Source organism: Caretta caretta, chromosome 2 (assembly GCF_965140235.1).
Source record: "Caretta caretta isolate rCarCar2 chromosome 2, rCarCar1.hap1, whole genome shotgun sequence".
NCBI classification, from domain to species: Eukaryota; Metazoa; Chordata; order Testudines; family Cheloniidae; genus Caretta; species Caretta caretta.
In genome coordinates this window covers 187,053,819-187,067,333 of record NC_134207.1, presented here as the reverse complement: position 1 = coordinate 187,067,333, position 13,515 = coordinate 187,053,819, and the positions used below count along the sequence as shown (strand labels likewise).

At 43.7% G+C, this 13,515-nt stretch overlaps 1 protein-coding gene across 1 annotated transcript in view; it reads left to right on the top strand.

The window, feature by feature from the left end:
- TMC2 (transmembrane channel like 2) overlaps positions 1–4,796 on the top strand; it is a 58,575-nt gene extending 53,779 nt beyond the window's left edge. Inside the window, exon 20 of the mRNA XM_048837213.2 lies at positions 4,729–4,796. Coding sequence (XP_048693170.1) covers positions 4,729–4,796 — 68 coding nt within the window. The remainder of the gene's footprint in view (positions 1–4,728) is intronic.
- Positions 4,797–13,515: the final 8,719 nt, after the last annotated feature.

The window sequence follows — 13,515 nt, the reverse complement described above, 5'->3', positions numbered from 1 at the left end:
CTACAAGAACACACATACAGATAGGGTTATTGTATATAAACAGGGTGATGGCAGGAGCAACTATGGAGGGAGGTGAGGAAGGAGTGTTTGTTTTAAATGAAATAATTTTAATCACCTTGGCTCCTGTTTTTAAATCTATTTTTTTCCTGATACAAGAGAACAAATCAGACTCTACCAGAAGAAACAGCCCTGCAGAGAAAGGAGCAAGAAACAGCAACCACACCAGCTCTGGGAGAGGAGAAATGCTTGCACCACCACCACCTTGTGTGACGATAACACGACCACCGAAGCCTAGTTTAAGGGCATCTCACCATAGACAATCAAAACCCGTGGCTTACCAGAAGGGACCATACCCTGGAACGGTCAGGGGGCAGCCGCATTAAAACATCAAATGTAGTTTTGTTTGGGTATAGGCGTATTGTTTATTTCCATTGTATCAAGCATGTTATTCAAACAATTTCTAGTCTTATTAAGAAATTATTGCACATTGATCATTAAACGTTGGCTCTGTCTCCAAACAGCTTTATTTAATGATCAGGTAGCACATTTGAGGCAGTGACAGTATTGATAATTCTTGTGCGGATGGTACCTATCCCCAGGGCCAATATCACCTGCGTTGTGGGTACCTCTTTTGGTGTTTGATATTTGCTAGTCTCTTGAAAGACTTTCAGTTTGTAGACCCAGTAAGGGTTTTAACTTCTCCCCTTGTTATTTAAATCAAAATTTCCCCTCCCCCAGAGCAGTTCTGTTCTGAAACAAAAAAAGAACAATGTCTTTCTAACTATAGAGAAGTCCATGGTAGGGAAAGAAGAATCTTGCAAAAGTCAGATTGGCACAAGAAGGTGTCCTGTGTACAGTATTTTATCCAGTACAGTTTCTCCCTATCTCCCACCCCTGGCCCCTCCTCCCCCTGCTCCACCCTCTACTCCTTTTGGTTTTGGCTCTTCCAGCTCTCTGCTCAGTTTACACCCTATTTTGCACCACCACCGTTCCCTCTCTGCCCCTCTTTTCATATTCTCGTCACACTCTGCGCTTGCATTTGCATTTGCAACTGCAAATGGGCAGGTTCACTTCTCACGTGGAGGAAAGGCAGAGGTGGGGTAGCCCAAGATGTCTGGGAGACTGGAAGTGTCCTGGCCTGTCTCAAAAACAGTCAGCTTTATCTTTGTTTAATCAGAAATGCCAGTGGCCACTTCGGGGTCAGCTAGACCATGATCCACCAGAGCTAGAAGCTAGGAGTTCCCAAGATTTGGTGGTTGAGATATCAAACCTTTCTGGGTAATGGTCATACTTGCATGCTTGCTGTGCTGCCCCTGGGCTTACAGAATCCCACCCCAGCCTGCGGTTCAGACAGTCTAGCTGTGCAGAGAGGGCGCTCTGTGCATTTTTGTTTAAATCATGTAGAAAATAAACCCGTGCTTCTGAGTAACAATAGAATCCTAAATTTCTTGCTGTAAGTTTTACACTTGAATCAGCTGAGAGGCTCAGGCTCAAAGGCCTCCCCCTACACCTCTTCTCCCTGGCTCTGCTGCTGCTCCTCAGCCCAGAGACGAGTAACTCTTGATAGTGGGGAGGCAGGTGACCGCCCCATCTATCGCCTCTAGGCTGAGGAACAGCAGCAGAGCCAGGGCCACCAGTGCAGTGGCAAGCTTGGGGTGCATCTCCTGGCAGTCTTGCTCCACGGGCCGGGGCAATCTCCAGACAGAACAGCAAATCCATTATTTTTCAGAAATGGTGATTATCTAAGGCAAAGAGTAGCAAAAAGCAAGTTTTGCCATCCCCAAATATATTGTGATGGTGGACAGATTACAGTCTCCCCACAGCACTGCGCCTTTCCCTAGGAATTGGGAGGCTGTTTGCTGAAGAACGTCTCTGTAACTCGCTCGGTGCTCTTTGAGGCAAGTTGCTCGGATACACAGTGTTGATGAAAAATCTTCTCTCCCCCCATTGTCACATCACCACCAGTCGCAAAGCAGCATGGTGAGACTTTACTACTGCACAAAGTCTGCAGAGATTCCCAATGAGCTAAGTTCAGAAGAGAACCAAAAGAAAATGCCTTTCAACTGCCTAAAGAGCAGCTGCAACAGTCAGAAGAAAAAAAGGCTCAGTCATGAACACCTTAAATGCATCTCAAACACTCACAAATGCCCAGTTAAGAACAAAACAAAACTGAATTCTGAACCTTTTGGACCTAATCTGGTTTCCACCAAAGTCCCACAGGAGGAATCGGTCACATTTTTCAAGGTGTACTTAGCAGACATGCAATCAGCCCTGTTAATCCGAATTAGGATGGTTTTGGGGTGATGTTAGCCTGATTTTCAGTCAAAACCGGAGTTCCTCTTGGGTGGCCTCAATTCTCAATACAAGTGACCCACAAAGGGAAAAAGATGGATTAATGTCTCACCTGCCCTTTCGTAGACGCCCCCTTTGATGTATAAGGAAAATCTGAAAGATTGAGGAGGGGAGGGCAAGAATCTTTTAAAGATTTTTCCCCGTTTTTTTACGTTAACTTTAGAACTATGAGGGATATTGTTTATATCCTAGCCGCAGCCAACAGAAAGTAGGGCCCCAAACACACAGAGCTGAATGAGCACCTTACAGTCCAGGCCAAAAGGCAGTGCTTTTGGTCTCAGCAGGCATTTTCAATTTCTGTAAGCTCTGCTGAAGTCCAGCCCCCCCCACCTCACCCCCCACATTCCACAGCTGGCCAGTCACCAAAGAGGGCAATAGCTAAGGAAAGGAGAGGTGATTAGACACAATGCTGAATGCTTCTGTCATTCTACAGTGGTTTAAAAGTAACCGGGGCAAAGAGATTGGGAAGGGCAGACAAATCACATTTGTCATACAAAATGCTATCCAGTTCCTGTGGAAGGTGCAGAATGCAGAGCTACTTGACTACTGGCAAGCATCCAGAGGTGCTGGGCACAATGGGTGTTCAGGGACTCTCAGAAGCTCAGGGACATCAGGATGTAAGAGGTGCTGGTGTGCTGGCTATTAAAGTGTTTTCTCCCAGGTGAGGACTGTTCAGATTGGAACCAGGAATGCTAACATGATTAAAACAAGAGCTGACCTGAATCATTTGTGAGGTTCAGGGAAGTTACAGTAACATCTCCCTTGCACTTCTGTATATTCTACCTGATCCCAGTGGATGGGTCTATTGCACACACAGGAACATCAGCTCCAGCGGTGTCATTTGCTATGGCACAAGGGTGGGGGACAGTTCCCCCCCAAAAAAAACCTTCTCATAGGGCTATATGCCCCACTTGGTACCACCCCTATCAGGCTTCATAGGATACAATATAATCACAGGTAATGTTCTATAAGATGACACAACTTTGCTGCCCTACCACCAAAAACAAATTTTTTTCTTACACGATACCCCTGATCATCTCTACTATCACTTGAAAAATACCCATGAGACAGCATAAAGAGGGGATGAAGGAAATATCAGCACAACCTGCCACAGAGCTCATGTAATTAGGGTTGCCAACTATGACTGAAGCTATTCCAGGAGATTTCCCCCTACACACTCCCCCCAACATGATGTAATGTCATTTTCTTAAAATATCCTATTAAAATCTCCCAGATTGCTTTCAATAGTCACCAGGAGATTGATGCCAATTCCGGGAGACTCCAGGCCAATCCTACATGTAATGCCTGGGGGCCCTCCACAGCAGGGGATCCTTGCCCTGTTGCTCAGCCTGGGGCCCTCCAAAGGGGTCGGCAGGGGGATCATCACCCTACTGTGCTGAGTAAATGCTCTTCACCAGGCATTGGCTGTGAAACACCTTTGAAAGACAGCCTGTTGGTGCCTTCTTGGGGGATTAGAAGATCTTGCCAGAGCAGTAACCCAAGTCGCTTCCCAGCTCTGAACTAAGAGACATGGTCAAAACTAGGGGGTGTAGCAGGATCAGCTACACCAAGCACAGCCTGTTCAACATACGCAAACAAGGTCAGGCTCTTGTGTATTCTCACAAGGAGCAGAGATGCAGCAAGGCTCCTAATGAAGACTTATTTCCATTGCACACATGGCTTCAGGGAAGCTGAAACATCAGCTTATCTCTGGCTGCATCCCACTCCAGTTCACAGTCCCTTCATTAGGAGCCTTGCCTGCATCTCTGCTCCTTGTGAGGATACCTTTGAAAGTGAAATTTTTAAACTGGCCTCTTTAAGAATGACTCATGGTGCTGGCAATAAGTTACGCTGGCTTTCACCTCTAGATCATTGGATCAGATGTGGCCTGGCTTCCTAACAGTGATAAGGTACCATCTCATGGTTGCTCAGAGGCCTGTGTGGAAAAACCACCACTAGAACAAATAGGGCTAGTTTTCTCTCTTGAGCATGTCTGGGCTGCTTAGCCAAAGTAATTCCCGCAGTTAGTGGAGTGGCTACCGTAGCTTATAAAGTAGGGCAGCTGCAGTATGGAGGTGAAAATTCTGAATTGGAATTCTTGTATTGCTTCTCATCGATCTCCTCAGCTTGACACCTTACTCAGAATAGCGATCTACAGGTATCCCTCATAGTTACACATTATGCTCACTCAGTGCATCCCTCAGTGCAAGCCATTTATTTTCCCCACGTGGAACCCTTTATTTTGCATTTTGGTTTAAAGTGATTGAGAGATTCCCTGACCTAGAAAAGCAAATGATGTCCTGAACCAGCACCTTGAGAGAGAAAAAAAAAATAGTTCTAGACGGTTTATGAAAAAATCCCTCTCGACTCTCTCAGGTGGTATAACAACACTGTCTGCCATGAACAGAGACAAAAGACACTGGAACAACAAGATGACTGATTAGATGTGAGACCTTTGTCCCATTGTTTATTTGTTGGTTTGTTTTGGGGTAAAATGGCAATCCTATCAGCTGCTAAGGTTCAAGGGATGTGATAAATGACTGTCTTAGAACAGGTGGGGATGATTTTAGAAGCAGATGATGAAAAGACTGAAGAGGCAAACCAAAAAAAGAGAGAGGAAGAGAGATAACATTTGGAAGTTAAATTCCTTATTGAGTTGGTTTAGAAATTGCTGCTCATAAGACAGATGGAGGTGTTAATAAAACATTTCCAGGGATGAATGTGGTTCACTGTTTTGAATAAGTGTTTTAGGTTACCATAGGCTAGCAGATGCGATACTGTCAATGGATAAAGATGTGCAATACTTTTGTCTCTCTTCTTGCGAAGTATAACACAACATGAAAATTAAAGCCTCAACTCTTTAAAACCCTGTCACTTCTGACCACCAAAGGAGACTGTTTAGTCCTCACCACAGGACTGAGACCGTTCCTCCAAAGCAATTCCAAAATATGGCATAGAACTAACCTCCCACTTGTTCTCCCATTATGCAGTGTGAAAAGATGCTTCTCTGCTTTGGAGAAGTGGGGTCTTCGTATCACAGGACCAACCACAAATGTAATATCGACTGTATCTGTTTGGGTGTGGACACACACACGTTAATATGTGCATCTCATCCATATTTTAAACAAAATCCTTTATTTGGAGTCTAATGTTCCATGTTAATGATCAGAGAATTCACTGTTCCATATTTCAGCAAAGTACACTATATGATACTAAGTGATTGAATTCTCAATGTGTGTAATTTTACCATGAATAAAAATCATACAGACAGGTGTCCCTTTGAAAATCAGCTTTGTCCTCATACCTTTCACACAGTTGTCCTTTTACTTCCTTGAAATGTGAGTGGCCACTCTAGTTCATCTGGGAAACAAGCATTTTCTGCAGTGCAACCCCCACCCCACCCCGAGGTTTGGTAGTTCAGTAGACTGATTAAAGGAAGGCTGGAGGCAGGGGACAAGGAGGAGAAAATATCAACAAATTCTGATGTTTGTTTTCCCAAAGTCCTTTCTGAATTCAGCATTGTGAGCTGTTGGCAAAAGTGAACACGCAAAACTCAAATGCTGAAGGTTTTCCTAATTGGTTGGAAAAGTGAGATGCACTGGGAGCTATCTGGTCACACACCACTGAGCATTTTTTCTGCTTAGAGTGAGCTTCAGGGGAGGCTTGGGATGGATTTGATTTTTCAACAAATACCAGGGCAGGGGGAGGAAATCAGTGTTGGATTCTTAGTCAAGCATTTATTGCCATTACTAAGAATATAAAAATGGGGACTAATCCAAACTCTGCAGAAGGATCTAATTATTTGTTGTTTAACCTCCAAGTGGCATTTGCATAAATGGCAAATAGATTTAAAAATAAATTTTTTGTTCAATAAACGTCGGTTATTTTTAAAGGGGCTTTCCAAATGGCGAGATAAAATAAATGGCCCATCTTAGAATCAGATTACCAGACTGCTTGTGTTTGCTGCAATCATTGAACAGCTAATGCATCCAGTACAGCCTGAAGGTTCTGTGCTAGCTAAAGATATTGATCAATTAGTGATGGGCAAACCTCAAAAGATTAATTAGTTAATGTGAATCAGGTGCTTTGAAAATGATTAAATGCTTTGTAACTGCTCTGTTTTTGTTAAAAGGGTTAGCGGCCTGACTCAGGTAAGCACTCAGACATTGGGATGGTTATTCAAACCTTAGCTGAAGTGCTCTAACCACTCAGGTCTGCAGAATTGGGCTGAACACTCAGGAGTTCAAGCATTCTCTTAATACTTCCTACTTCCAGCACTCGGAGAGAAGTGCTGGGGGAAGGAATTTGCCTGAACCTTAAGAAATGGGGGGCGGGGGAGAAGAGGGAGTCTTTCCATTTACTTCAGTGGGCTTTAAATCAAGTCCCTGGTGTCCATGCCACTTCCTTTCCTTATCAAGATTTCCCCGTGGTGAGCTAGCTGGCCACAAAAACTTTGAGCTTGAGACTAGCCTGGTTTAGCTGAATCTACACGGGGTTGAACATGCCATCATTCTATAAAGCAACATGCTGCTTTTCGGTGGGAGAGAGAGATGGGCTGCATTGCTGTTTAAAAGAAAAGTGTATTTCTGCCTGGGTCAGAAACTGCCCCAATAAAATGGAACTCGCTGCTGGCAGTGTAAGAGGAATATCAGAAGGAGAGGAGGAGTAAATAAATGTACGAGCGAGAGAGAGAATATATGAGGACATGCACAAGAGAGACTCCAATATTGCTGGCACAGTATTTGTCGGTTCCCGTGACTGATTTATTGACGACAATAAATCAAGTGGAGCCCCATGCTCTGCTACCATGATGCAGGTCAAACTTAGACCTTCACAGTCAACTTCACTGAATTTCTAGAGTATGTCCCTTCAGAGCAACTCTATTCCTTCTGAGCAGTGACTGGCATGAGAGAGTGGTCAATGGGTAGTTGAAATGGTGCTTGAAAGAGTGCTAGCATCCCTTCCTTTGATTCATGCTGCATTCCTCTGGCAGAGCATCCTGCAATGCTAACTGGTCTCTGGACTGAAAGCTTAAGGGAATTCTCTCTAACTATGTCCACTTTTTTTGTCCCTTGTTTATATACTGCAGGAGCTTGGCCTCTGGCAGGTGTTACCCCGTTTTCATCTATATGCCCTGACTCGTTATTCCACATTTGTCTATATTTAACATTCACTATTTCTTAGTCAAAAGGCAGAGCCCATGTGACTCAAGTCTTTCCAGATCACACTCTAATCTCTGCTATTCAGCCTTCTCCAATAATGTGGTCTGAAATATTTAATTTAAATTAAACAGATGTACTGTAAATAAAACATGTCAACCCAACCCTGTGCCCTATAATGCCCTGCTAATATCTGTAGGGTTTTGGTTTTTTCCCCAGATTTCCCACCCCCATCAGTTCTCAGTCGCGTGAACCACTTTCTCCCTACTCTTCTTTCTGCCAATTAGAAAAGATGAAATGATGGTGAAGGTTTCCTCTAAAATCTTGGAGCTGTCCAGTGTGTGAAGTCACATTATGTATCACATGTAGCCAAGATTCTCCATAAGATGATATGCCACATTTAGCCAAAAAAATGGATTGCATTAGGTCTCATGCAGAGAGGTTATTGTAGGTAGCATGATCCAACTCCACCAAAATAAGAGATTGGGTCCAGTATGCGGAGTAAACTCCTTCTTTTGAGGAGCTGACCTAGCACCTGAACAATGATCTGACAAATTTCAGAAACTTCTGGAAATAATATTTTATGTGAGCAGACAAACACAAACTGGGGAAGTAAATGTTCAGTCAGAGAAGAAGAAAAAGGAAAAGAAAAGTTACTCTTCTTTCTTTAGCTCATTTAAACTCTCTCCCTCAATCCCTTCTTGGACTCAAATGTGTTTAATTTCATACACATGTAACCCTTCTGCCAGTCAGAGTTGGCAGCAACAAGGGCCAGGTTCAGTATCTAGGGGTTCCATTCCAATAACACAATGCAAAACTGGCTCAAGCCCCCACCCAGTGACCTGGGACAAATATATACCACCCCCGCTGGGCGCCTCTAAGAGGCAATACTTCCCCTCTCGCAAGCACAGAGTCTGAGAGTAGCAAGTCCCCCCCCCATCATAACAAAAGGCCAAGTGCAGTTCCACTGTCCTTGATTCACATAATCAGGATAATAACAGTTTATTCTTCCTGCCCCAATAACAAAGAAACTGGGGCTCCTACAGCCCCTAAAGTGACCACCTAGGTGAGGTGGGTGTGCTTATGCAAATGAGATCAGCCCCTGAAGTTCTTTTCCACAACCCACCACAATTCATCACCAAATGTCAGGGTAGAGCTCATCCTGACTCTGCTTACACACACATCTAGATCTTTATTTATGAAAGTGTGAGTGTGAGTGTGAGAGACTGACTCTCTATGGATAGTGATTCCATGCTTGAATAATAAGAATATAGCTGTAAGAATATATTATCGGCCACCTGACCAGAATGTTGATAGTGACTATGAAATGCTCAGGGAGATTAGAGAGGCTATAAAAATAAAACACTCAGTAATAATGGGGGATTTCAACTATCCCTATACTGACTAGGTACATGTCACCTCAGGACAGGATGGAGAGATAACGTTTCTAGACACCATTAATGACCGCTTCTTGGAGCGGCTAGTCCTGGAACCCACAAGAGAGGCAATTCTTGATTTAGTGGAGCACAGGATCTGGTCCAAGAGTTGAATATAGCTGAACTGCTTGGTAATAGTGACCATAACATAATACAATTTAACATCCCTATGGGGGGTGCGAGGGGTAACAACACCACAGCAGCCCACCACAGTAGCATTTAACTTCAGAAGGGGGAACTACACAAAAAATGAGGAAGTTAGCTAAACAGAAATTAAAAGGTACAGTGCCAAAAGTGAAATCCCTGTGAGTATCCAATGGTTAAGGGACTGGATACCACAGGGGGAAGCCTTGGCAGTTGGAGCACGCCTCTCACTAGCGTTGCCTGTGGCTGGGAGTGTCAGGGAGCCGACCCCTGGTAGGTACAGACAAGACTATCACACACTGAGCACAGGTGGTAGCGAGGTGCCTCACAACACTGGGAGGGGTCACAGAGGCCAAAAACAAAGTTAGTGGACATTTCTATAAACTTTGACCTTAATCATCTTTTGCAGGGCTGTAACCAGAGCAAGGTGCACAGGGCAGAAAAAAAAATGCCCCCCCTTTTCCTCCCCCCAATTTCTTCTGCCTTCCATTCAACACAGAAATTTTTAAACTATGTGGTGCACCTCACCTAGAGGGGCACAACCCACAGTTTGAAAAACTGTGCCCTCCTACCAGGAGCCAGCAGATTGGAACCTGATGGGAGCTGCCCAGCCCTCTTGGGCCCCTGGCTCTCTGTGCTGCGGGAGCTGAGGTGCTGGCTAGCTGCCTGGCAGCCCTCCCTGCCCTGCTTCCCGAACCAGGCCGCCTCTCCATGGTCAGGAGCTCCTCAGGCAGGGTGGGCGGCACAGCTCTGGACTGCGCCCCTGACGCGCTCTTGCCTCTTCCCTGAAGGAGCCCGTCACCAACTGGTGAGGCTCCCTGGAGCTGGCCCCTGCCTGCAGAGGCTGGCTGCCATGAAATACTCCCCAAGGCGCTCACTCTCCGCTGCCCTGGTGCTCATGGCTCTGCTGCTGCTCCACAAGTGCCTCAGGGAAAAGGCAAGAGCATGTCAGGGTCGCAGCTCAGAGCTGTGCCACCCACCCTGCCTCAGGGGTGCCCTGCTATGCAGAGGTGGCCTGGCTCAGGGAGCAAGGCAGGGAGGGAGGGCGGTCGGGCAGCCAGCCAGCACCCCAGTTCCCACAGTGCAGAGAGTCAGGTGCCTGAGTGGGCCGAGCAGCACCCACCAGCTTTGGATCCCCTGGCTCCTGGCAAGAGGCAATTGTTTTCAAACTGTGGGGCGTGGCCTAAAGCGTCTGTGCTTAATGGAGACAGAAATCTCTTCATTACATTCAAGGGGCCCTAGAGAATTATTTTTCTGTTTTTATATAACAGTTTATAATTTTCTTGTATACAAGCTGTAACCCTAGATGCTTTACAGCGTTAAATACAAGCCAGTAGATGAGAGACCTCAGAAATTACGGAAAGTAGAGGTGTCATGATGACAAAAGCCTTAAAGCTGAGGGCCTGTGGGGAAATTAAAAAGGAACAGTTGAACGATGGTGTTAGCAAAGGGAAAATTGATTATGGATGACAGGAAGGCAAGAGATTTAGGTATTAAAAAACTACAGGTTAAAAAGGTAATCACTGAGAATGAAGAAACAGTCACTTTTCATCTAGTCAAGCAGCAGCAAATGTGACCTAGCTGCTTGCAAACTCTCTTCAGTATGTGTTTGTAAGGGACTGGCACAATGAGACCTCAATCCCTGTTTGGGGTCTTATACACTACTATAATATGAATTATTATTAAAAATGAAATACTTTCCCTGGGAAATGAGTGGTAAGCATAGCAAGCTGGAATTCAATGCATGGCTGAAAGTCAATTTTAGGGCTTGAGAGAGAGATTACTGGAAAGACTTGGACTGGGCCTGTCTTAGTTATATTTTTGGGGATGGGGATAAAGGGGTTTGGAAGCTTACTAGGAAATAGCTGCAGGATACAAGAGTTACAAACCAGGACAACTTTTGGAGGCTTGAAGCAGCCCCAGAAGGAGTAACGGCTAGAGTAGGTTTTTCAAAGGAGCTAGGTATCAACAGAACAGTGCTCAAAGAAGATGCCAATGCTAAATTAGATCTCTTTGGGCAGATAGCGGGGGTGGGTGGAAAGCAGCTGAGCTAAAAATGAAAAAGATATAGATTTGGCTAGACAGCTCCACCATATGGCCTGTCTCTAGGTTGGTGAAAAATTACCAAGCACCAAAGATCAGGTATGCTGAAAGTGCAACAATGTAAGTGATAGCTAGACCTTAATTAAAATGCAGTAGGGCTGAGTAGGCTATTAGCACATTCTATTGGGGAATGACTGCTTCTGAAGCATCCTAAATAGGCATGTTTTCCCCACAAAGCAATGCTGTTTAGTAATACCTTTACACAAACATGTCATTGTTCTAATTAAGGAGCGCTTCACAGATATGATGTTATTTTTATGGTATGTGTAGTAAATAATTCACCAAGTAGATGTTTATGATCTTCAGTATATGAAGGGCTATATAACTGATTCATAAAGCATATACTAGGGGCCATAAACATCCAATCAGAGAGCAACTGCTTTTATAATAAAACATTTTATACAGTAAATGGAGCACATTGTGTATGAAGTTTGGGTATATCAATGTAAATGCTACCTGAATATAAAAGGGAAAGGAGATTGCACTAATACAGCAATACAGACACAGACATGGTGTAGCTCTTGGGATGTTGATATTAAGATATTGGACAGAAAAAAATACACTGATCATATTGCTCAAACATGTCTTTTTTGGGGGTGGGGGAGCAGAGTTCTCAAAAAGGAGAATGGAAATTTTACTTCTGAGGGCTACAAAAGAGGGTATTGCAGTAAAAGGTGCTACACCAAAACATGTTTGCATTTTTGCTAAATTGTATCTTTTATAGACAGTGCACCCTAAGATGATTCACGCAGTTAAATAATGCAGGTATGTAATAATAAATAAATACATAGATCTTATATTTTGTTTTTCATTAATAAATCTCAAAGCACTTCATGATCCTTAATGTATTAGTGTTGGTCAGGAAATGTATCTGTTTTCTGATGAAAGATAGCAGAAATTTTTCAACAACACTTAACACCCCCCCAAACCTGATTTCCTACCAGTTCTAATAAAATACAGGGTCTTCCCACAATTAATGCATGTATGTACCACTGCCCTCTACTGGTCATGATGTGTTAGAACTTCTCACCTATGGCAATCATGTTACCCTCATCAACAGGTGTTATACTCTAATACTGCAGCACACAGTACCCTTGCAAAAAGAAAAAAGTTTAGGCCGGAGAGAGGAAATCTGAAAGTAAATGAAGGGCCGTGAAGGTACAGGAAAGCTGTACCTTCTGATGGCAAGATATGCATCTATAAATTAGGATACATCTTTTAATGCAGCCTTGCAATACTGTCGTGATTTTCTGAGAGGAACTGCAGGTGCTCAACACCTTGAAAAAATCATCCCACAAATCTAGTCACCAACCTTTTCTAGGATTGATAATAATAATGAAAAACCTAACATACCACTTACCCAAGGGGATGGGGGGGGGGGTGATATTTCTCAGCTGGGCAGATAGACAAGTAGAATTTTTTCTAAACTGATTTAGCATTAGATCCTTTCTGCCAGTCACTAGTGGCCATATAGGTGGAAGATCAGGAGACAAGGGTAATTTTGTAAAAGAGAAGAAGACAAAATTCTATCTTTGGGGCATTAGCTGTCTCTTACTTCAAGTGCATATAAGGAGCCTAGCACAAGGGGTCTCTGATCCTGGCTGGAGCCTGTGGGTGCTACCATAATGCAAATAATCAAGAATAAATAAATTAACCAAATTGTTTGAGGATGAATCTTACACAATATAACCCAAATACATTTCAGGACAAGAAACTTATCTGAGCAAAATCCTGAAAACAAGAACAGTTTGAAGAAGAAGAAAAAATAGAAAGATCTCTCAGTAGTGTCTTGAGGGCACCAAGTCCAAGTCTCAGAACAACAAAGTGGAGTGTTTTTAATAAACCAGTGTGCACTATTGTGCTGATGCAGAGAGCATGGGATGAGAATGAGCTACTGGCATTTCACAATAGACTGAGGCTATTATAATCATTCTTTCTCCTCCTAGGATGATTAGCATTCAGAGATGGGACACACACACCATAGTATACAGCACTATGGAAGTATGCTTCAACTGTTGAACATAAACAATGTATGTTAATGGTGTTTCACAACAGTACTTATCAGTGAAAGGTTAGCTGTTAGCAATGTCTTGACAATAGCACCATAGCACTGTTTGCAGTGCCTTATAGATTGCAATTGACTTCTAGCTGGCAGGCAGATCTGAATAAAGCTACAGATACTGAATCTTTAGACCAGCATCGTGGCAGAATGCCAGTGTTTGGGACCACATGTATTTGCCTTGGTGTTGTTCAAACCTCATAGATTATACATATAATTCAATCAAATGAGTTCAGAAGCACCGTCATTTCCATTGAACAAT